At 35.0% G+C, this 26,045-nt stretch overlaps 1 protein-coding gene across 3 annotated transcripts; it reads left to right on the plus strand.

Annotated features, from left to right (window-relative positions):
• The first annotated feature begins 1,344 nt into the window (after positions 1-1,344).
• PRL-1 (protein-tyrosine phosphatase 4A family member PRL-1) lies at positions 1,345-25,755 on the plus strand. 3 transcript variants are annotated; one of them, XM_089696763.1, is made up of 6 exons: positions 1,345-1,483; positions 16,733-16,920; positions 17,517-17,975; positions 20,894-21,060; positions 23,712-23,843; positions 24,398-25,755. In XM_089696763.1, exons 3-6 carry the CDS (start codon positions 17,868-17,870, stop codon positions 24,504-24,506), a joined length of 516 nt encoding a protein of 171 aa, XP_089552889.1. In that variant the 5' UTR covers positions 1,345-1,483; positions 16,733-16,920; positions 17,517-17,867; the 3' UTR covers positions 24,507-25,755. The 3 variants fall into 3 exon arrangements, with proteins under 3 accessions (XP_089552889.1, XP_089552888.1, XP_089552890.1); XM_089696762.1 differs by lacking the exon at positions 1,345-1,483 and adding an exon at positions 12,118-12,306; XM_089696764.1 differs by lacking the exon at positions 1,345-1,483 and adding an exon at positions 12,319-12,470.
• The last annotated feature ends 290 nt before the right edge of the window (positions 25,756-26,045 follow it).

Genomic DNA, 26,045 nt, shown 5'->3' on the forward strand with positions numbered 1-26,045 from the left:
TTTACTATTTGATAATAATAAACAGCCTCCTTTTTCTTCATAAATGAACAATATTGTGACAAGGAATGATGTGATTATTATGATGATAGGAGGACCTTTTTTTAAGATGGTAGGTTTGTACCTATCATCTTTAAAAAAAAATTGATTTTGTAGGTACCTATCTTGTGATAGGTACCTACAAAACGAAAAATTTAGATTTTAATTCTCTCCATTTCATTTTAATATTTTCTTGTTCTTATGAAATTTAAAAAAAGCTTGAATTTTGTGAGTCAATAGGTAGTTTTTGAAAATTCTTTCATTTGATACAAGCAATAAGAATCTTGCGTGGAGGTAACATGAAATATGAAGGTCCGTGTAAATAGCTAGATGCTATTAGAAAATTACAACTCATGCTAGTATAAAAAACCGGCCAAGTGCGTGTCGGACCACGCATAAAGTTCCGTAGTCATGTGGGATAAAAAGTCTATATTTAAGCTATTGCATTGCTTCTATCGCGGGCCTTGAGCGCGGGGACCGAATCCAGAAATTCCGTAACGAAAAAACCTCACGCTCCCCACTCCGACGGGCACGGAGGTGTGGCTTGAAGGCATAGCATGCAATAGCTTTACCGCGGCAGTCCCCGAGTGCCACACGTCTTTTTTTATTTTATTTATAATTTCAGAAGTATTCACCATACTTAAGATACCCAAGACAATATTAATTACGAGTTTCCGCGCCACTTTATTTACGGAAGTGATTTGAAGTTTATAGGCCCAAGCTGTGGGCCCAAGACTAGAAATTACAGGAAGGGGACCGAGTTTGACGGCTCGCAAATGGTAAATCTGATAAAAAAGTGTTGTATTGAAACTCTGCCTCATTTACCTTTTCAACGATAGCCCACACAAGGGGGTGCGCTCAAAAAAAATTCAGCCCCCCTTTACATGTATTGAGAGGTACCTTGAAAGTATCCTTGAACCAAGTTTCATGCAAATCGATATAGATTCGTTTCATGCAAAAACGTAGAAGTTATTGTGCTGTGACCTCAGGCTGTGACAGATAGCATATTTAGTGGTTAAAATTAAGAAACGGTTGGTACCTATTGAATTTTACACCTGTAAATGATAATGAAATAATTGAATTTTACACCTGTAAAATTCAACATGATGAATTTTGAAATAATTTTATGACATGAATTAAATTTAACTTGTAGCATTTTGCGGTTCTAAATATTTTAAGATCTCATTTAACTCTATTTAACACGAAATTTTATTAAAAAAAAATAAATAAAACTTAACAACAAGGAGTAAAACGTGTAGGTTTGGCTTTATGATTTTTATAAAGAAAAACACTTTATTCACTCTAATATTTTTTATCATGGCAATGTAATTTGTCAGTTGAGTTAATTTTCTGTGCCGAGCACACGTTTTCTGCGTGTGTGGCGAATTTTACTAGCTGTTCGCGGCTGAATCCGTTCAATTCTTATTCAATGTGTATGGCTGTGGAGGTAAGTTAATTTTCTTTAAAGTTTTCTGTATCATTCGCTATGAGAATCTTGTACTATAATTAAGTATCCTTCGAGCGAAGGTCGTGCCCTCTTGTATGGACGTCACGAACCAGGCGTGGAACAATAATTATTGTAGTTTTCCTACAATTATATCTAGTCCATTCTATATTCATACCAATAAGGAGGAACAAATAGTCAAGTATGCAAACATGCTAAGCACCACCGACGTGTTCCAAGCACCTATCACATATTTTAAAAGTATGGATGAGTGCAAGCCTATTCCATATTTAGTTGCAATATTTATAGACCTATGTATGGAGTTTCGATTTGTGAAAACGTACTTTAGCAATATTAATACATTATAAGATTCTGCAGGGTACAATTTCTTAAAACCTGCAGTTTTTAACAACCACTATTATACATTACAAAAAGGTTTTAAATTTGTTTGAAATATTGACATGGTATCATGTTTGAGGAATTATGTATGGATTTCAATCATTTCTAGTCACAATCTAGAACAATCATAGTAAAATTAAATTAATTAAAAATAAAATGTGATGAAATTGTTTTCATTTTTTAGTAACAATACAATATACGCTGTATGACTCATTACTCACAAGTCACAGCGTAAACAACTTAAATGTTTATATTATTTTTCTTTGAAATGGACATTGCTTGTAGCAGTATAATACATATATTTAAAATTATTTCAAGTATTGTTATCATTTATAACAAAAACATCTAAACAAAACAGATTTTAATTAAACTTGAAAGTCGGGAGAAATGTAAGAAGAGATATTTTTTTAGGGGAAATCCGTTATCTTGAACAATTTGCATAATATTAACTATATATAATATAATTAGCTTATATAATTATTAGGTAAGTACATACCTAAAAAATTTGCACCTGCTAGACACACAAAAACAGAGCCATTTTTATTATCATGTGTGGCCAGATGAAAATATTCCGGGGTCACAAACTTATGATTGCAGTCCTAGCTAGGCATTAGTTACAGCAGAATTTTATAGCTCACTCATTGATCTGGTTTATTTTTTATATATATGTATGTATCATTCAATGTGTTAATAGTTAATTTGGTATAATGCCCGGCAAACTTCTTGGCCAAAAAGTAGCGTGGTGGGGGACTTTGTGCATCAAGTTTCAGTACATTTTTATATGCGCAAGCTTCCCCCACCACTCTACTTTTTGGCCAAAGAAGTTTGCCTGGCGCTATATCTTATATATAAAAATGAATCGCAAAATGTGTTGGTAAGCGCATAACTCGAGAACGGCTGAACCGATTTCGATAATTCTTTTTTTATTATATTCCTGGAAGTATGAGGATGGTTTTTGTGTAGAGATAACGTAAATATGTACCACGGGCGAAGCCGGGGCGGACCGCTAGTTATTTATAACTGACATACTAATCCATAGTAATATTATAAATGCGAAAGTAACTGTCTGTCTGTCTGTTACTCAATCACGCCTAAACTACTGAACCAATTTTCATGAAATTGGTATGGAGATATTTAACACAGGCACCTTTTATCGCGAAATATGTAACACGGGCGAAGCCGGGGCGGACCACTAGTTTAAAATATTTGTAGGATGAGTAGAAGTCTCATCAATATCAATTTATGAGACCCAAAATTGTATTGAAAATAGATATCATGTACATTGGTGTAGAGGGTTTTTTTAAATAGTTTGACATTTAATAACTAATAGTTAAAGTAGAGCCATTTTAATAGGCAACATTTGACAGTTCAACAAAATTCAAGAACGTAACCTAGTAACGACGACATAGAATAACATGATATTTCGTTTTGTTAGAACTGCACATTTGCTTAACTTTTTTCAATTACGATTACATATTTATTATAATAATGACCGATATAAGTAATTTTAGGATTTGATTTTACTGATAAACCATTCTAAACATAATAAACAATTTCTGATTTAAAGAACTGACGTCGCTACAATTTTGTGTCAATAAACCTTTTTTCTTTTTAAATACCAGAGACGTTACTCTAAAAATCGAAATCTGACATCTAGAATCGAATGCATTGATTACTTGGGAATAAAAATTATCATAAATTATTGACATGTGTTTCAAGTTCGATTGACAAATGTTTCAAGTCCGTATCGATTAATTCACTTTAATCGATGTTTTTATGCAGGTTACCACCCTATGAAGATAAAATTGATAGACGTCAAATGTTGCCTATTAAATTGGCTCCACTATATATCATTTGCTTGATGTTGTTCTCCCATACAATTAAGGAAAATCATTTCATAGGTATTTTAAGAAGTTTTACAGGCCGTGTCTATTTAGATTTCTAGACAGAATAATATGTCAACTTGTAATATGTATTTTTTTTATATATTTAATATTTTTTTTTTAAACTATGTAGTGATGTATCATTTTCTTAACTCGTTTCACCTATCTACTTAGCATGCTCTATATATGTTGCACATTTGGATTGTATTTACAAAACGAATGGGGCTTATCATTTATTCATTTTCTCGAACATTGATGGTGGCAATTCAGATGAAAATTAATTTACATTGACGTCATAAACGCGCAAACGTTCGTCCAGTGTATTGTAGTAAATAAAGTCCGTCAAACGCATATTGCAATTACGTCACAGTTGCATAATGCCTTATCAGCTTCTTGAATTCCATAATCAATAATCTTGTGTATGCATAATTAACTCCTTATTACATGTACAAGGCTCAAACTATAAAAATTATAAACTGTCTAATTTTTATATTGTTGGAACAATTCTATCTAATATAATATGTAACGATGCCACGAAAACGAAAAGGATTTTATGTCGTTTTATGTGGTCCCAAACTCCCAATACAATACAAAGCAAAGCAGGTATTATAATTTGTAAAAGTGCAAAATAAAAGTCTTATTTATAGATGTTGAACATTTTGGGAACGTGAATAACACACAAACACATTTAGGAACATATCAAAACGAACTTACGTTAGAAAAGGACAGTATATCAATCAACCACATGAAATTCTATACCATGGAAATCGATCAAACTTGTACTATCGGTCATGTACGCTAATTTGAACTTTTTCTATCTCCATTCCTTGAGCCTAGAGGGGCATTGAACCGGCCTTGGCGAGCGTATGTTGACCCTGCGCAGGCGTTGACGTTGGTCCGTTACGCCGGATATGCGATCTCCTGAATCCTTACAACTACTATCCAGGAACAGAATGTGCAAGTTGAAATGTAACGTAAACTTGGAACGAATGTTCTCGATTTTTCCATTTGCCTCATAAAAACTTAATTGGTTCATTCAAAAATCTATATAAAAATGGTTTCGAAGTTCACGTGCGCCAATTAATTCGGCGATGGCTAAATTCGGAATGATTATATCAATTAGAGTTATTTAACGTCGCCATTTCAATTAGATTAGTTTTCCACTGGCTGAATGACGGGCATGGCGCACCCGATGGCGTCATCAGTTACCGAATTGATATTTTAGTTGAGTGAATGGAATAAGGTATGTATGAACTAGCGGCCCGCCTTCGCTTCGCTTCAATACAATTAGGCTTTATAAGCAGTTAACAGACCTTCGTCTGTGCAGTTCTTCATGTACTTGTCATTCTATGACGAGGATCTTTCTGAACGCTGGATCTATTTAGTCAGTATTCACGAAACATACACGGTGCGCGTTTTAAACGGAGTCAACGTGAATATGCATCCTGTAGATCTTGTAATAGGTTGTTTTGGGTTAACAACGTGGTATTACATATTTAAATGGGAGTTTACTTTCTGCTTAAGCTATCTCTTTATCGCAATATAAAAGAGATAATATTGTGATTTTAATATTTAATCTGCATCCTCTACACTTTCTCAGTTATCATGAAGTTTCAGGTCGTATAACTTACACAAACAATATGATTCAAATATGAAATAGATTGCTCTACTGTATACTTTTAAGCCTTAATGTGATGTTAATTAAGATTAATTACGTGTCCTAAATGTATATAATTAAAGCTCTAAAATATTTAAAATTAACTTCTCCAGAAATCCACCGACTCATAAACGGCTCAAAAGACCATCCTTCTATATTTCATTATTTTCCTGTAAGGAAAGCCTTTTTACCATATGAAATATGAATGCGAAAAAATAAAATAAAAGCAAAATTAAGTATGCCTTTTTAACATACATTCCCTTTTATTGTAAAAGCAAGACGTCTTGTAATTCCCAAATCCAAGGGGCTTTTAGCGTCCTGCAAGCTTACGAGCAATAAAAAATTCTACCTAACCCGACATTCCTAAGCAGTTTTGTCGGAAACGGCGCTCGGTCTGAGACATTTGGGCCCTGTTGGAGACTATAAAGGGCGTTGATTGGACAGGAATGGGGAGAGCCGGTCGGGTGGGTACGTATAAAACCACCGGTTCAATCTGCAAGGGCTCTAGGGTCGTTGCTCGCAGCTTTAGTGGCGGGCTTTCGAACTTAAAGGGCGACGCACGCTGTGTCCTCTCTCCTATATAATAACGCACAGTTGATCGATGTAGGCACTGTTATTGATTGATCCCTTGGCATTGAAAGTTGAGGCTAAATTTTGAGGAAATAAACCTGCAACTTTGTCGATTATGCAAATACAATATATTTGCATGGATGTGAAATGTTTTGGTTTTATTAAGGTTGGAAATGTAATGAAAAAATATTGAATTATTGTAAAATTTAAATTACGTGCTGTTGGTAGATGATAGATAGATAGGTACAATTAATAAAATAACTATCAATTTAATTCAATTAAACGTTCACAAACAAGAGAATGAAGATGATTCATATTTCCTAAGCATATTTCAGTCAATTACTTTTCATCAAAATATGTAATATAATTTGCGTCAAATGTTAGAAGTTATCATCTAAAGATAAGCTAATCGCGCACTTATTAAATTAATAATAATTCGTACTCGCTACCTTTAATACTGAAACATTGTTAGCAACACGTTCTTTATACGAGCTATTCATATAACTTTGAAACTGCCGTTAACTAATGTAATATATGCGCTGCACTTTAATAGACAAGTCTAGAAAGTTTCAAGTGCACCTGACTAGAAAGCCTTTTAATGGTGGTAGTGTTAATTGTGATTTATTTGCGATTTATAATAAATCGCAATTAACACGACCAGTAAAGAATAAAAAAAATAAATTTAAAATAAATAAATCATTTATTGGTATACATATTCCACAAAATTTCATCCACAAGGTGAAATTAATACTATTATTATGCTGTATAACAGCCTGAAAATCTGAATTATGCACGACTTTGTTGTTAATATCAGTAACGCTTATTGTTACTGTTCTTATTGTTGCTAAGAGACGATAAAAAACCAGTTTCTTCGTCATTCGTGTATATATAATATAATCCTTTTGATAGTCAAAAGAAAATTATACTTAGTAGCATCAGTCATAGAAAATGTATCTTAAAGAAAAATAGGACGAACAGCGTAAAAGATCAATGAAACACGGGAAATAACTTTGCCCCTTTGTTTCAAAAGCAAAAGTCAACCCGCTTAATGAAAAGCCTTACCTAACCACAGTTTTACGTACCGTAGAAACCAAATATTGGTTTACCTGGTAATATGTGTTTGGGATTTAGTAAATCACTAAAAGAACTAATGAATAGGTAACCTTCTGTAAGAAAACATGAATACATACCAGCGTATTGAAAATTTGTCGCAATTTGTAGCAAAATACGTTTACAAGCGTAAACATAAACATTTTCCACCAGCGACAAAAGGCAACAAGGTGCAATAATGAGGAATGCAATTAGCGAGCTGTTGGTACCCGGGAAAGGGGTCAGACGCTGGGTATCCAGGTCACTGAGCCAGGTCGCATCGGTATCGTCACCACGGCCAGTACACCTGAGCGACATCGCCGCTATTTATACGACTGTATTGATTTTTATAGACCTTCTGCGGTCGTATTCGGAGAACTGCCACTTTGTATCTAACTGCTTGCTTGATAATGCTGTAAATCAGAGTATGCAGTCAAATATTCTGGCATTTGGTAATTTTGGACATGGTGATCTTCTTTGTTTTAGTTATGTTGGACCTTAAATGGAGTGTAATGTAAATGTTCACTATCGATTCGGTCATGAATAATTAACAGAACATCGCATTGTTATTGAAGGCTAGTTAATGTAAGTAGATATAATGATTGGCACTCAATCAACACTCATTTATTATCGGAACGTGTCCCTATTGAATATAAATATACGGATATTCAGTACTTTCTAGACTTATTTCTAGAATATCACTATTAATCTGTGATGTGAATCTAAGATGTCAAAGGACTTCGAAGCTGTGGACCTCACTTATCACGATTTGTTAAACTGAGGCATTTAAAGTAAAATTACTGAGAAAATTAAGTGATTTCCTATGACACATCTAAACTACTATAATATTTCGGTCTAAGAATCACCTTCATTACGGTCAAATTGTATTTAAAGATATTAAAAAAAAATACCCTCGTTTTTTATATCTCAGGTTTATATAGGGAATTTTGTTTGAATGATAATTTTATGACGTGATAAAGCGATTACAATCACTTATTTTAGTTTTAAAGATTTAGTTATTGTAAATTGTGATAAGTGATACAATAATTATCGTATTATCATAATTGATATTTGATAAGATTATGCTATAAATTATCATTCGAATAAAAATGTTAAGGCTTCCTATTTACTTTGTCTTGAATTGATGTAAAAAGTGCCTAAATGTGGATCATATATACTTGATTCATACAATCGGTAACAATACACACACTAAAACAGATGCATTTCATTTAAAATGAAAAGTGTGTTTATGGTAGAAAACAAATGAATACGTTTCAACATTGGCTCTTATATTCGCGGCATTTATAGAGTAGCTCTCATGTGACGTCTGACATTGCGAGGCTATTAAGTTATTTTTAGTGCGTCGAAGGCATACAACGAGGTCTAATCCCTTTGATGTGGCAGACGGGGGGATCGTACGAGGCGCAGGCGGAGTCGATGACCGCGTATTGATCCCAGCGATGTGGGTCGCGACCCGTTTCCCGTTGCAATACAAACGGGCAGGGCTGCAACAACCACCTCAGACAGACTTCTAAATATATACACGTGCATCACACATCAGACCTCCTTAGACCTATAAACTAAATTCCAGCTCCGCAGCTTTCTCTTTAGAAAACTCCTATAAATAGACACACCAGTTACATATAAGACCCGACCGATGGAGTAGCTTCGATTCAATATTTACAGGAAGTTTATGCTTTCAATTGCTTAGAATTTATGGGATTAAACCAATATTACGGTCGTGAAAGATATGCGTGGGTTCGTACCGGTACGGCACTGAACGCGATGAATCAAGTTCCCTAAACCACGCAAATTCGAGTAAATATAACATGTATTTTGGATCTTTTCTAATTTCTTTTGCAATCTCCATATTCCGTTATTCCATTTATTGACGTCTGAAGAAATGCTGAATTATTCATGTTGGGAGGACGGAGCTGGGGTATTGGCGGACCCTGTACAGCGCGAACTCATTTCCATGAATTGAATTCTAAATACACCTATGTCAATGAAATATAGCTTTCTGATTGGTCGGCTGTGTGGGTGGATTTTGCAGTGCCGTGAAAGTTGATTTGCACGAGCTCCCCACCCAACTACCGTTGCACAAAGCGCTCACATTACATTCACTTTCCTTCATCTGAAAGGTTGCCCTTTGCTCTATTCTCTAGCATTCAGCGTTCTATAAACTTTGAGATTATTTTAAGAAGCATCGTTTGACAGTTGACACACTTAACTTGTACTACTTTTAGTTACTGGGTGTATTTGAGAAAACTTTTCTACTGAAATGTTGGTTATTTATCATTGGCGATAAATAAAATATATTATGACAGTTATATTTACGATCTTAAATCATTATCGGCCAGGAATATTCTCGATTTGTATATTTTTATCTGTAATGGCTGATTGTTAGTGATAGGTGTCGAAATTCTTGAGATAAATTTTGAGTAATTGTTTCTGTAAAGCCGATGATATGACCTTGCACAGTTAGCTCAACAATGTGTATCCATGTACGAATATAATCGACATTTAAATATACCATTTTGTCCGAGAATGCAAGGACGGCGGATTAATAATATTTAATTCGATCGAAGCCAAAATACACGCAACCATTAATGATTTTGATAATATTACTGAAAAAATACTTTTAAACTTGCCGGATTAAAGGAATATAGTTAAATACTAGATATATTTAGAAATAGAACTAACGGAGTTCTAATCCGAGCCAAGAAACAGTCTGAAATGGAATCTAGAAATACAGTCTTTCAACATATTGTTTAAACCAATGTTGATGAGTACCAAATCACGTTTGCCGTGGGAGCTCTGAGGACGAATAACAATAGCCCGATATTGTTTGTGCAAGAGAAACACGTTGATTTTGCACGCCACGTGTCAAGATCACGTGGACATTGAATATCCCGCCATGTTTAAATTTAATCCTGCGTTCGTGGACTACAGAGTAAATTCTACATAGAACATTTTTTCAGATGTGATTAAATTTAAGAACAAAAATAGAACTAATATTAGATTGTTGTCTTTTAAATTCTTAGTAAGAATGTTGATAACTGCCATAAACTTCCAGATAAATTACACAGTTTTTTCGATGTTATTATTAATGTATGTTCTGATTGATGAATGGGGTTTTCGTCCTTGATCAATAAAATAATATACAGATAAAATATTTATTCTTAATAACTCAGGCCCCGGAATCACAGACACAATAGAAAATCTATTGTGTCGTGGACCGATCGGGCCGTTCGGGGCTCAATGGGTTAATTTTTTTTTTCTTAAATTAAACTTTTCTTAAATAAAAGGCAGGATTTCAGATTCTGAATATTTAATACACCAACAATTCTTCTCTTATTGCCCATATAATCTGTATATCCGTTAATTATACATCGGAATCCGTAAATAAATACCCATCTGTTGTTTTGTTGTTTTCTGTCGGATATCTTATCATTAATCATAATCAAAAGCAACTCTAAAATGTTCCAACCTTTACGATGTCATGTCTATCAAGTTACCAGATGTCCTTTTTAACGAAAGGCAAAGGCAAATATGATCTCAAGCTTTGCTTAAATTAAGAAAACAAGAAATTTCATCCGTTTATTTATAACCCAAATAAGCCTTTCGCGGCACGAACCTTCATTATTGACGTAGGTCATTCCTGCTGAATCTTAAGTGGCTCGTGTTCAAGAGCCGTCTCTTATTCCGTATTCTTATAGTCATCATTTAGCTGCTATAATAAGATACTATGATGATGTTATGTTATACTTATTGCTTGGACCACCAACAATAGTAGTAAATGGAAGATATTTCGCTGCAATTCTGTCTACAAGTACCGATAAATATGGTACGTGATCATATTATAATCGTGATACCGCATTTAAATGTCTTCTGCGATGTCTAACTTGCAAAAAAGTGTAAATCTGAAAAGTGTTATTCTATAATTGCACAATGAATTGTAAAGATTCATCATGTTGATAACTAATCTTTTAATGAACGTACTATCATTCTGATTGATCTTCAAGCCTGTTAAGTGCATTTCATTTTCACTGATATATTCCCAGACTATATAAATAGATAGTATTAATATATATTCCAAAGCAATCTACATTTATGTTGTTCTTGTGCTGGTTTATTGTGTGTTAAACGATATTGTGGGTGGATGTAGATCAGACGGGACGATACTTCCATAAGTCTAGTTACTGGGATTTAAGTGCAGCTAAGCGTATAATAGCGTAGGAACAAAACTCCTACGCCTAGCGACAGCGACTACGGAACACCCACGTAATTTATGTGGTTGAAATGGATGTTAGTAGATTATTTTCATTCCTGTTATTTTGCTAATTTGTATTTTCGGATAACGGAATTTATTTAACAGATTGTAAAATTCTCATCTTCGATTGTGGCTCTGTTCGGTAGTTAATTATTTAGTTGGAACTTGGAACTCATGTTTCTTACAAAAAAGGTCTCGTTACTACGATAGATAAAAATATGCCTGTACTGTAAGAAAAAGAAAGTGTAGTTTTTATTTTACATTCCGGAATCCCTTGAAAATTTCATATTTTTCATTGTTCACGGTATTTAATAAATAACTTTTGCTCGTACTTTTCCGTGGGGGCGTGAGACAGAATTCTTTCTCATTGGTTATTTTTAGATTGTCTATTAACTAGGAAATCTTATTCTATAGGTAATATGGATATTACTATTCTAAATAACATGTTAAGTTAATCAATCTATCTGCTCATAGGTATTATATTCCTCTTTACCCTTTCAGATGTTTTGTCTGGCGATAGGCCATTGTCTCTTCACGCATGATTATATTACAGTCTAATTACTGTTTAGTCTAAGTTTACCCCGATCAGAACATCGCGATGAACTTGTAAACTTTTAAATGCCGCCATGAAAAGTTAGTTACGGTTGCGAATGTGTGCGTCGGTGGGCATGTGTCGAACGTTGGCGGAGATGACGCCACCGTCGGCCACTGCCGTCGCTCGTGACGTAGCCGCGGCGGTCGGCGCGAGGGAGCGCCACGCCGCTCATGCCAGTCTCTGCTCTGCACCATAGCGGCACGGACCGTGTCGACCCGTTGCGATGTGAACGCCTAAGTCTTTCCACTGTCTACAACGACAGCCTCAGTGCGTGTGGTTTACCGCTTCGTTTATTTTCAATACTGATCAGTTCATTAACTTTTTAGTTCGGACCCGATTCATCCGTCGCGTCGGATACATGTAAGTGATGTTTCTGTGTCATCATTAACCTCCGTGTCCCGCTTTACTGACACGTTTTGAGAACGAATCGTCGAGTGGTGTGCGTGCGTGACTAAAGTAGATCTACGGGAATGTTATCCACGTTATGCGTTTCTCTTTTCTTGGATATGCTTGCACAAAGACAGGTAATTGTTTTGGAATATTGCAACTGCATGCATCCAAAACTTTCACCTTTTCACGGCGTAAGTTTTTCTTTTCGCTCTGAGCTCAACAGGTGTTCAAGCACATTCGCATTGTTTTTGATAACGCCAAATGAGGCCATTGTTAGACCTTTACTCGCTCTATCTTATCGAAATGCCCATTCTTTCTAGCAGTTGAATATTAGAAAGAAATACAGCTACGTTTGTTTTCAACTTTCAAGACAATTTGGAGCCAAGCGAGCTTTATAGGTCAAGAGGAGATAAAATATTTAGGAGGGTGACATTTTAAATATATCTTGTTTTCAACACTTGTATAACTTTCAGCGTAATTGCACCTCAATGTTTCAGTTAAAACGTTCTGCAAATAAATATATCAATTGTGGGCGGAATTCGTGCCAGTGGCGTAAGCATTAAAATAGCTTGTTTTGCTAATAAATTTCGGACACGAACGATGTTATATTTTTAATGCTTATACGGAAAAATATCGCAAAACATGATAGATGTATAAGTGTGCTAATAACATGTTATGTAGATGCAAAAGCTACGGTTATCTTATTATGAGCCACTGTCAATGTCAGCTTCACGGTCAATTCGTAATGATTGGTGATTAAAGTTTAAATATAATATTACTAGCTTTCCGCCCGTGGCTTCGCCCGCTTTGTCTAAAACATAATAAATTATATACTAAAACCTTCCTCTTGAATCACTCTATCTAATAAAAAAAAACCGCATCAAAATCCGTTGCGTAGTTTTAAAGATTTATCATTTAAGCATACATAGGGACATAGGGACAGAGAAAGCGACTTTGTTTTATACTATGTAGTGATGATACGAAAAACACATAACCACAGGACGAGTGCTTTCGATTTAACAACCGTGTGAAAAAAACGTATGAATCGTATGAAACCTAACTATTCATTCATGGATTTGAATTTTGAATTTTTATTAAGATTTAGATTAATTACCGCGCAAATAAAATACTTTTAAGTGAATTATAAACTTAAACCGGAAAATTTCTATTCGTCTCATAAATTATTCAAATCCAATCAACAAACAAAAAGTTGTTTATGAATAAGATTTACCTAATTTAGAAGTGCGCAGAAGCGAAACTTAATTGTTATAAACAAATAACTAGATTTTAAACATACATATTAACAAATGGATTTATGATGTAACTAATTAACTATTTTAATAAGGGCAACATTTTGTTCAAATAATTATTTTTTAACAACAAACTAAATTTCCTTCAAATGGTCAGTCATGGACCAACCGGAAGGCACAAAATATCAAATAAGAATAAATAAATAATACCCAAAAAAAAATACAGTTAAGTAAGAACGGCCTCGGTTTTTTGAAGTCGGTTGAAAAGAATACATCATCAACAGCAAATTAATTAGAGTGGCTACGTTAACGAGTTACATCTTTGGTTATTAGAGGGAAAATAAATACTTCACTTGTGTTTTGAATACACGCGAAGTTTCGAATAATTCATGAGGCAATAAATCTAAAATTGACCAGTGTAAACAAATATGGATAAACAACGTGTAATTATTGCGTGTAACGTTATGATTTGGACATAAAATGAAACTTGGTTGTTTATTATTATATAGCAGTTAATGAGCAATAAAGATGGTTACTCTTACATGATTTTACGCAGTTTAAGATTGGATAATTATAATCAATAAATATTATAACGTATGACTGCAAAATTTTCATGGGTTCTCATAAACGAAAGGCTTATTTTACTGGCACTGTTTGTTTATTTACGGTATATTTTGTTGAGTAATTAACTCGTATCATTCATTCTGAATATCTATTTGGTCAGATAAATCCAGCCATAAAATTCCATAAAATCTTGCTTAGCGATGTTATTTTCTTTTGATAACGGCATTTATCTTGCAGCTAACTGCAGATACGTGACATAATCACAAACAATCACACCTTGTGCTCGTGGTAGGTTAAATCCCAAGAGATAAGCCAAGAGTAAGCAATTGCTTCATAAACAATCGTTGCTAAGATTATAGATAGTACTCGTAAGTTAACTGAACGTGAATAGGTTTTGGATGAAAATGATGTTTTTTTGCATGTTTGGTTGCCTATAACTAAATAACACGCAAAACAGCTGGCCGATCAACCAATTCATCAAGTTCACTAATGTAAAGCAATCACGCTCAATATAAAATGATTAAAACATGACCTTATGTTATCGCGAATAGCAGTCGTTTAGATCAAAATAGTTTTACGACATAAATTAAACTCGATAACAATCCATTAGCAATACTAGTACCAAGAATTAGGTATGCCGCAATAAAGATGAATCGAGCTCTCAGGGAATTAGCTACAGTTCGACCTCGGCTGGAAAACGTTTCCGCTGTCGCACTTGCATCTACAAGTGGCTGTTCTTTGTCTGTAGTTGCATAAAATGATCCAAATTATACGCTCTGGGATTGTTTATAGTTATCAAATTATGAAGGCTATTAAATTGTTTATGTCTGCAGTTCTATTAAGAGGTATCTGGATGGTTCAGGTGTTGTTTTGGTTTTGTTTGTATTAATCGACGTCTCATCTTAGTTTGTACTTATACCTTTTGTGGATTAGGTCTGTAATTGTTTCGTCTTTCCTTTTGATTAGTTTTTTTTTGTTCTTTTATTTTTATCAATAGTTATTGATGTACCTACTGAATACATTTGAGGAAGATTAAGTTTATAAACCGAAGTTTTTAGTTTATATACAAGTTTTTTGTGTTGAAAGCATAGATATACGTAAGAATAGATAGATATCTGTAACCCTCGGTATAATATTATTCTAGATCATACGTAAATTAATACGCTTCCAATTTGTAACATGATGCTGATATGGAGCCACGATTGATGTTGTGGTTCCAACGTCCTTTGTGGTCAGCCTCCTGTTTGCCACGTGTCCGCTTAGCATCTAAAAGCAACGCGACACTAGCTTGGTCTATTGAATTTCATAGCATATCATACACGTTGCCAACACTATTGATAGACACACATCCGCAGTGACATTCTCGACGACTGTTTATATTTCATATATTGTTGTTTGAAATTCACGACGATCCTGTGCTAATTAGCGGTGCGCAATAGTTTTAAAAGTCACCCTCAGACAGTTAGAGGATATACGTTATGTATTATTACTTGCAATCTCGATGGCTAGACTGAAAACCACTAAAACGTTAAATAGAAAACCGTCTGCATTGTTGAATATGTGTTCGGGAAGTCTGGACTGGAGTTTATCGACCGTCGCGTCTGCTAGGGGTTCATGATCTTTGTTTTTGTGTCTTATTGTGACCTTTAATATATTCACTCTTTTAAGTTCATTTTTACATCATTGTTCTTCAAAATCGTCTACAATTAAGTAATTGAATTTATTAAAGATATGGTGATTCTCAGAAGTAGATATTCAAAACAAAAAAGATTTGGAAAGATACTTTTTGTGTAATGCGAATAAGAAATTTCGTATCTCTCTTAGATTCCAACTTAATCAACTACGTAATACGCTTTGTACTTTGCCATTTGGATCGCTCTATTAATTAACGTTATTAACAGTTTGTTAAAAGCATTCTAAATCATTTGCGTTAGCGGCCAGGCTCCAGGTTATGTTGGCTACAGCCCAAGTCTGGACTTCGTTTCTCCTTGAATGAAACCTGTAGAAAAATAAATATAGTTAAAATATTTGCGTCCTCTCACATTGGATAATTGGAATTAGCTAGAAACAGTAGCCAGAAACTGAAATCAACTTTATAAAGCGTAAGATTTATTTAAATTTTACGCGTCTTTCGTCCGTAACGTTACTTGCCAAAAATGTGTGGCGTCGTTCAAAAAACGAACACATGGTAACCATATAAATATGATACAAAGAGAAAGAAATGTTTACTAAACATTTCTGGTCTAATAATAATTTGCATTCTATATTTGGCTACAACATCTCATCATCATTCTAAATGTAAACAAGGTTTATTCAGGTACAATGTTATCGATTCCAACGAATGCACGACCTAAATCTTAATTAGGGCATTACATTGTTATCTGCATAATCCATGTATGCATTTATATATAGCTCTATTTACTCTATAATTAACATAATCAAATGTTGACTTAATAGCAATGCGTAAATAAACCGTGGAATTAAGGTAATTGTCTCCGTACATAGCGGTGGATGTGTCATATTGGAGTGTAAATAGTGCGCGTTTACTACTACTTTGTACTAACTTGTTGTTATTGTTGCAGCTGGGCATTCGTTCTGTGGCGACATTGATGGAGTTCCGCTTGGACAGCGCGGAGTACTGCCAGGCCCAACACAAATAAACTCGAGGGCGTTTCGAGGAGGCAACGTAGTGGGGTGTTCCACTAGACCCATGCTGCCGGGAGCGCGCTTACTCGCACCCAAGCATTTTGCGATTATCACCCACCCACAGGTATGTTCACATCTTGTATACTTTGCGTAATGAACTAGGTATAAATTTATATGTAACATGCCAATTTCTAATCAACCTTGATCAAATTCTTGATCGTTTGGTTTAGGGCGAATTAACATGGTATAGATAATGCTTGTGTGTCACGCTTTCACGACTGCACATGTATCTACCAGAGTCCAAAAACACCTGTAGTCACGAACCTTGCATAGAAACATGATTTATCATTTACCAAGTTCAATGTTAGAGCAATAAGCGTCCACCTTTATTGGCATAACCTTGGATATGGATTCATTTGAGAAGCGTATATCAATGTACACAATTAAACGATTATTGCGTAGTGTTTACTATTATGTTATCACAGCTTGTGTACATACAGCCAAGGGGCAGCCGGTGTGAACGCGCTAAAAAGTGACGCTCGCTTGGCAGTCTCTCAGAAAGCAGCGAGCTCCACTGGACTAACTCACATGACCGAAACTTTACAATCTGTATTCTATTTTTAAAAGCAGTTTTTTCTCCCGTTCCCGTTTTGACGCATTTCGAAATTGGAATTCATCTTTCGCGATTTATGTATTAATAAAATTTCTTTTTTGTTTCAGTTACCTTAGATTCGGACCCAACTTATTGGAGCATATCAGTTGCCGAAGAATCAATAATAGCAAGCTTATGTTCACATAATTTCATATTAGTTTCGTAACCCAATTCGGAACCTTCGTTTATTAGTATTCGGATGTGCTCAAGTGTTTGAAAGCGACCTCCATGCGGGTGGCGCTCATTATATAATTGGACCCTTTCTAAAAAAAAGTCACGAAACTGAAGTGTGTTGTGTGGAAATAGAGTGACAATTTGTCTGTAGACTGACGTACTACGAAGTGACGCGGTTGAGACCATCCAAGTGTGAGATAGTGCGAGAGTCGTCTTGTGGTCTTGAGCAGTAGACAGCAATCACCATGAAGCAGAAGGACATCAGGCCGGCGCCGTCTCTCATCGAGTACAAGAGCATGCGCTTCCTCATCACCGATCGCCCATCGGACGTCACCATCCAGTCCTATCTACAGGTATGCATATCATGTATTTTATTTCTATGCTATTAAGCTAGTATGGACGGTGGAAGAAATCAACCAAGATAGTGCAGCTAGCTCACTTATTAATATGACGATCAATTGAATAAAATATATAAAATTGATATATGTATAGCATTCGATAAAATGGGGTATAATTAGTTAAATTGTTTAAATTTTATCTTGATTTGTGATCTTAATATTTACACGAACATTTTTAATGCGGCATATAAATTAATGAACAATTTATCGAACGCTTGAAGATAAAATGCTATAAATCTCAACACAATTGCGCCTATCTTGAAGAATCTTATCTCCATTTCCTGTCCCGAGAGCAATTTACAGAGCGCTTTCTGCCCTCGTTTTTCGAGTTTCTTTGATAATTGCGGTGCCTATGGCCGGCCTTATCTCTCCCGACATTACAAGGCGTGTTTGTAAATATTTTTTTTATTTATATTACAAAATTCTAATTTAATTTGCGTTGTTAGGCGGTACTGTTTACAATACAACTTTCATCGCTTATCCTTTGTAAGTGGGATTGAGAAAAAGCTTCGACATGATAGGATGCCTTATATACACAGGTTTATTGTGAACTTGCATTGTTATAAATATCCTAGACATTACTCTGTTTGGCAAGAGTTAAACCTTACCTATATACCTTACCTGAATCCTTTTGACAAACTACCTGCAAGACGAGCTTAAAACTTTAAACTATAACAGGACATTTTATGGTTTTCCTATAATGTGTGCCTTGCTCCTGTTCCCAGCGATTTAGACCAGAGAATAGCCCATAATTGTCCTTCCACAATAGCGAGAGTTTCAACTATTCGTATCACCAATTCTATTGTAAACATGTACAGTAACAGGTCAGAACGATCCTTTATTAAAAAGTGACTTGAAATATTTTATTGGAATGACGTTTTTACGTTGCTTTTCAATAGTGGGGATTTATTTTAAACCGATATATTCCAATAAAATAAAATAAACGAAGTAACTGGTCTTCGATTCTGCGGTGTCAATGTTATCCTAATTACAGAATGCGTAATTTCAAGCCATTCAAAGTACTAAAGCCTAAATCTTATACAAGTATTTAGTATTTACCTATCAGTCCTTAATTGTGGCGAACTTAGCATTTATAAAGATCAGAAGATTATAATAAGTTTAATTAATATTGTATTTTAATGCGATAAAGTTTTTCCGGTGGAATAATTTTACGAGTTATCATTTTGGGTAAAAATTTAGAATTTATCATTCGATAACACGGTCTATGACGCAGTACCTATTGAAAATGAAAACGCAAATCACGGAAAATTATTAATCTTTTGTTATCTACAAATGTCTTAAGACTTCATGACGATTTTCTTCAGTATAATTAATATAGACTTCTTCAAACCGAGAATCTTCAAAATTAACTCCACTTTAGTTAACACATAATATTGTATAATGTCTTAGTACATACTAGCGACCCGCCCCGGCTTCGCACGGGTGTAATGCTGATACTAAATACACTACAGAAAAACTGTGAACGTTGTATATAAAAACATAGCGGCCCGCTACGGCTTCGCACGGGTATAAAATAGATAGCCGGGCGGCCGGCCGGTACCGCCGCAAACGCTACGTCCCGCAATTTTTAAATCTGTAATATCTTCGAAAATATTCACTTAAATCATACGGTGTAAAGGGCCATATAGATCTATTTTAAATGAACAATGTATTCAAGGTATTTAATTGGTTAAGGATTAATGCTGTATTGGTTAAAATCGCATCGAAAATTAGACATTATTTGTCGTAAAAAGTAAATGACAAAAAAAAGTTATTGTGGGTTATCCATAAGAGATAGACATATATACCATCGCGGACTTTTCTATAGACCTTTTCAATGTGTATAATACTTAGTACATTATTTTGATAAAACTCGTAGGGTTCAGCCTGCGTTTGCAATGTAAGCGGAAAAAATGTAATTTTTTACGACATCACATTAGAAACCTCAAAAATAACAGTATTTCTCCACTATTTAATGGATGTTATTATACATATATATAAACCTTCCTCTTGAATCACTCTATCTATTAAAAAAAACCGCATCAAAATCCGTTGCGTAGTTTCAAAGATTTAAGCGTACAAAGGGACATAGGGACAGGGAAAGCGACTTTGTTTTATACTATGTAGTGATTATAACATATAACATTGCGCCTTAGTACCTTTTGGGGTCACATAAAAAGACTATGAAAAATTACCTATGATCATTCTTCACCTTCAAAAATTACTTCAAATACCTTAGGTTGCGCTTCTTTTGATTTATTTTTCCTACTTTACGTCGAGAGCGTTCAAGGCTAAGAAGGTTTTGTAACGTTTACTGCCGCTGCGCTGTCCACTTTAATGAAAGTCATTTAGAATGATCTCGAAAACTTATAGACTCCTTTGCGTATGCTACTTACCCCATTTTTTCACAATATCATGTAGATTTTATGGAGTCCCGAAGATAGATAATAAAGGAATGAGAGGTATCGGATACATAAATACTCTTATTCATCGTTCTGTCATGATATGTGCCATCATATCATTAAACCAAGGGTCGTTGATAGTTCTAAGATATGATCGATGGATATGCAATTGTTCCGAAGGTATTCAGGTTCTTGAAGATAGCATTGCAACAAATTAATTCTATTTCTCTCGCTCTTTATCACGATAGAACCGTTTTTACGCCCTCCGGACTCCTCCAACCAAGCGACAGCCCGACGATATCTGCTTGTTCGTGATCCCCGTCAAGGAGGGAAGCCCTTGCGCATGTCACTACTAGGGTGCACCTTCCGTTCTCCGACGCGTCCACGTTAAGATGTACTAGCCCTTCTGGCTGACATTGAGACCACTAAAAAATAACTACTTTATAATACATCACCACCCATTGTTTCCAGGAGCTGCGCAAGCACAACGTGTGCACGGTGGTGCGCGTGTGCGAGCCGAGCTACGACACGGCGCCGCTCAAGGCGGAGGGCATTGAAGTGCGCGACCTCGCGTACGACGACGGCACCTTCCCGCCCGCCAACGTGGTGGACGACTGGTTCGAGATCCTGCGCGATAAGTTAGTAGCTTTTCTTAATAGCTTGAACCTAACCCTTACCTTTTTTCCTAGGTAAAAAGACCGGTGTGCTGGTCCAGACAGATAGGTCAGCACTAAATTTAATACAGATACGATCAGCTGTTTTCGCGTTAAGAGTTGCAGCAAACATACATTTATAGCTTCTTACAAAGTTTTGCGTTTACTTGGCAGAGATTATATATAGTACAATTAAAATTATAAAATCGGTATACCGCTGGTTCACACATAAAGATTATAGGTGCGTCGGGTGTTTGTTTCGATCAGGCTTTTTGCAAGACTAGAACAGTAGTATAACAAATTGTTAAGAATTTTTACATATCCTGCAAAAAGAATGGTAGAATCAAGAAAATAGCTGCCGAAGTTATATACTCTACGCTAGATCCAGAAAATATGTTAACGAAAGTCTTTTAAAAATACAATTTTTCAAGTTTTTATACGAGAAAATTGACAATGAATTTTAACCGAAACCGTTTTCCACTAAAAAACCTCATTCATTTAAAGATAAAGGAATTTGAACCGCCCTATCTCTTCCGTAACTACCCCCATAAAATGGGGTAAATGCCATTGCCGAAAGCGAGGGTGGCACGCTAGTGGAATATAAAGTATAAAAGTATTCGGATAGCTCGGAAAACTTTGCCTTATGTCAATAAACGTGATCTGCGCTGAAGGACTTTCTGTGGGTCTTTTTCTCAAAGAAAACTCAAACAAAATCAAGCCATAATATTATTATAAAGTTGGAGAGTCCGTTTGATTGTTAAAACGAACTTATATGAGATAATTTTAGTTCAAATTGGCCCTTTTGTAATGGTTACTCTGGTCCTATATGCATGGTACAGCTAGCTGAATTACAACAGCGCATTGGTAAATGGTAGAAAAAGATAGTGCTAGCACTATAATATCTTTATCTACCAATACTACTATCCAGAGAAGTGTATTTAATCGCTTAATGGAAGGAAAGTTTCCCCACCTGAGTACACTCGTAATGGGGTCACTGCATATCGCTCATTTGTTATTCGCACCAATAAGATCGATGCTTCAGGGCCTGGTTCCTTAGTGCAAGAGTACTTGATGTAACGTCGCAACAAATGTTAAAAAAAATAGTGTTTATTTGAAAGAATTCGTGACACAGAATTTAGCATTAAGTAAGGTTATAGAAAATTAGAGTACATGCTGAAAACATATAACTTTACTATAATTTACCGCTACAATATTATTTCTTATATTAAGGATTTTGTATATTATTAGATCAACTCTATCTCCTCGTTATTAATGATATCAAAAAATGTACAGTAAAATGACGTTGCGAAATGAGAAATTAAAGTCAACGAGAATCTTCCAGAAGTTTCCGCGCAGTCTAAACGAAACACGTGGACACGTGCATTATATTCACACGACGCAGCTTTTTTCAACAAAACTGCTTAGCGATAAAATTGCACGTGTCTCCTCTCTTCGCAGAAAGGACACTTATTGATAAATCAAATCGATCGAAATCAATCGACGCTATGACGCGTTAGACCCATTGTATGTTTTAAGTTTAATAAAAACGAAACACAGGTGTTAGACGCGCGTCACTTTCATACACATTAGTCACTCTATTATGCGATAGCGAAATGTAGCAAAGAATTATTTCGTGCTTTTTATGACTCATGAATGAATGTGTGTATGTGTTTATACACTTCAATGAACGTCTCAAGGACAATTTATATTTATTTGGAGAACATTCAGATTTCTCTCGATGTAAAAATAAAGTGTCCTTTGAAAAGTATTTTCGGGTAATGATCGTTATTTGTGCGGACAAATGTGCTGATGTTAGTTTGTTACTGGCTGAATAAAGTTGGCTTTGAGTTTGTAAACGGTATATTATAACGAACATCCAAATGCTATTATAAAGTTAATGTATCCAGTTATTTAAATGACTACTATGTGGTGATGGATTCTCGTAATCGGTAAAACTGAAAAAAAAGTATAAAAAATAGTAATGTTGCACCATTTACACGTTCGGCTTTGCCAAATATAAACAGAGGCATGAAAAATAATTGTATACTTTATGAGACATTTATGTTCTGGCTATGAGTTGCTTTGTTTCCGTAAAATGGCGTTTAATATATTTTTATTCTTAAAGTCGTGACTGGCTCATATTATCTTAAATTAGAGTAGTTTTTATCGCTTAAAATTTATCACATGCTGCAATTTAAAAGAAATCATATCTTCAGGAAGTTTTGATTATGACGATTATCTTAACTATACGTTTATTTAATCTAATAAAGATAAGTCCAGATAGAGTTGGAAAAATTGAGAAAATTCCTATTATTTTTATCTTTCTTTGCACTACATATACCTACTATACTGTACTCAGTACAGTGTACTGTTAACTGTATACATACATCCTTTACTTAATTTCTCTCTGTATAACCGGTTGTCTGGAAGAAATCGCTATTTAGCGATAAGGCCGCCGTTTGTTACAATGTATTCTAGGTTAAGTCTCAATTTGTAATTTATCTTGACCAATAAAGCGTAAATAAATAAATACTGTGTATAATGGTGAAAAAATGTGAGATGTGATCTCAGATTTCTTTAGTCTATCTCATCTTATAAGCGGTTAACTGTATTTGAATATATTTGTATGTTTGTAGGGCGCAAAACAAGCCGGAGTCGGCGGTGGCGGTGCACTGCGTGGCCGGGCTGGGCCGCGCGCCCGTCATGGTGGCCATCGCGCTCATCGAGCTCGGCATGAAGTACGAGGAGGCGGTTGAGACCATCAGAGAGTGAGTTGATTTTTAGCTTTAGGCGAGAATTCTACTTTATTTATAATGCAAGGAAGATTTTTTGAAGTGAAAACTTATTTAGCGGCGTTGAGCACTTTTTCTGTAATGTGTATAAAATCTTAAACTCGTGTCAGGACACGTGACCTGATCGAAAAAGCGTAAGACGGATACCATTACAAAATATCAAACATGCTCAACGTTAATAATCAAGTTTTCACTTCTGCCGGCACTCCCGGAGTGCAACCCGTCGTTTTTTTTTGAAACTGTAAATGATGAGGTGTGATGAATACTTTATTTTTTTTATTTTAACGCTTATAATTATAGTAACTTATAATTATAATTTCATTTTCAAATCGGCATATAATCATTCTATTGAACATTTAATTCTGATTTCTAGAATAAATCTAATTGAATAAATAAATGTTTTAGTTTGTTTGTTCGAGTTTAAGTGCTTAAATGTAACAATTGAATTACATTAGAAATTATTTTGTAAGAAAAATATTACATTATTTTTTATTTTAAAATGTTTATTAAATATCGCATTATCATTCCAGTCAGCGTCGCGGCGCCATCAACGCGAAGCAACTGTCGTACCTCGAGAAGTACCGGCCCAAGTCGCGCCTCAAGAAGAACGGCCACAAGAACTCGTGCTGCGTGCAGTGAAGTGACAGCGAATGTAGCTCTGCTTTCACACACACACTACACACGGGAGCATAGACACTAACACAATGCGGGCGCGCCTACACTGTCCGCGCGACGGTCTCACTTGACACATGACATTTGAATATAATTCGATTTTTTGTTCACTCTTGTGTTTTTTTTTGTCTATGGTTTTGACAATTTCAGTTTTTGAATTTGGAATCGTTTTTTTTTTTTACTTTCGATGTTCGTTTATGGATTGTCTAGCTGTGATAAAATGTTATTTCTTTAATTGACAACATTTCAGATTTTTTTTATTTATTTGTAAGTGAAAATGACCGACCGGCGGATAGTGTAGTTGCACCCGACTCGTCATATGACGTTGACAATTTATTTTCTATATTATTTTTTTGTTCGTGGGGTCGTAACCGAAATCTAGATAACAGCTTTCTAAACACATTCCCATTCAGTTTCGGCTCGGATTTGGTTATGACTCAGTTCCTCCGAAACCGTCTTTGACATAATTTTGCTACGAAATTTAATTGAATGCCTTATTGTAAGCTAATGTTACAGTGTCCAAGTGTTGCGATCTTGTGTTCCGACTTAAACTGAATTAGCTATTGATTTAACGTCTTGCAATATGTGACTTGAAATATAAAACTGTCCAAAGAGAATATAGCGGTTGAGTTTAAGTCGCAGCTCGGTCGCGTATAATGCGTTACCCTTGTGCAGTACTGCGTAGTGGAGTCACAAGAAGCAAACCACGATTTGTGTTCATAGGTGAATCAGTTACTGGGGTACATAATAAATTTCAATTTCCATAATAAAATGTTGACTCGATGACACCCTTACTTAATTTTTCTTTAGATTTCGTTATTTTCTTTGTGTGTTGATATCATGATTATATTTTTCCTATGTATTTTCTTTAGAGACTTATTATTATTAATAAATTATGACATAATAGAAGAACGCGTTTGTGTTTATATAATTTAATGAATTGAATTTATTTGACAAGAATAATATATCGTCCCAATGCTTTCGACGTTTAATTTGAATAGTGTTTTGAAATACGATTTTTTGTCTTCAGATGAAAGTGACTGGAGGGAATATAAAATGCATTAAAACACAATTAAACTCGATCCACAAATGTTCCAGTTAAATATAGCTCTTTGATATTATTTTTCTATTTCTAATTTTATGAAAATAATCGAAGTATATGATTGTGTAACCACGAAGTCACATTCATAAATAAAAATATTTATAAGCAAATGAATTGATGTTTTATTTATATCCATGGTTATTCAAGGTAATGCAATCGGTAATGGAAGATTAATATTCATGACTAGTGCATAAAAAATTACTGTATGATTATATTTTAGTATTAATAAAATCATAAAACGGATATTGAATGACTGAGTTATGTAACGCCCCTGCATAAGAGCTTCTATAACAGCAAAAAAAATGAAATTCAGAAACTAAGAAAAGGAGGCGTTGCCGCGAGCGGAAAGCTATTATATACTAAATAAAAGCAACCAAAGCCTTCCGCAGAATCACGGTGCATTT

This window comes from Colias philodice, chromosome 6 (assembly GCF_061535455.1).
Source record: "Colias philodice isolate Cphi_HAF_F1 chromosome 6, ilColPhil1 Martin Lab GWU primary, whole genome shotgun sequence".
NCBI classification, from domain to species: domain Eukaryota; kingdom Metazoa; phylum Arthropoda; class Insecta; order Lepidoptera; family Pieridae; genus Colias; species Colias philodice.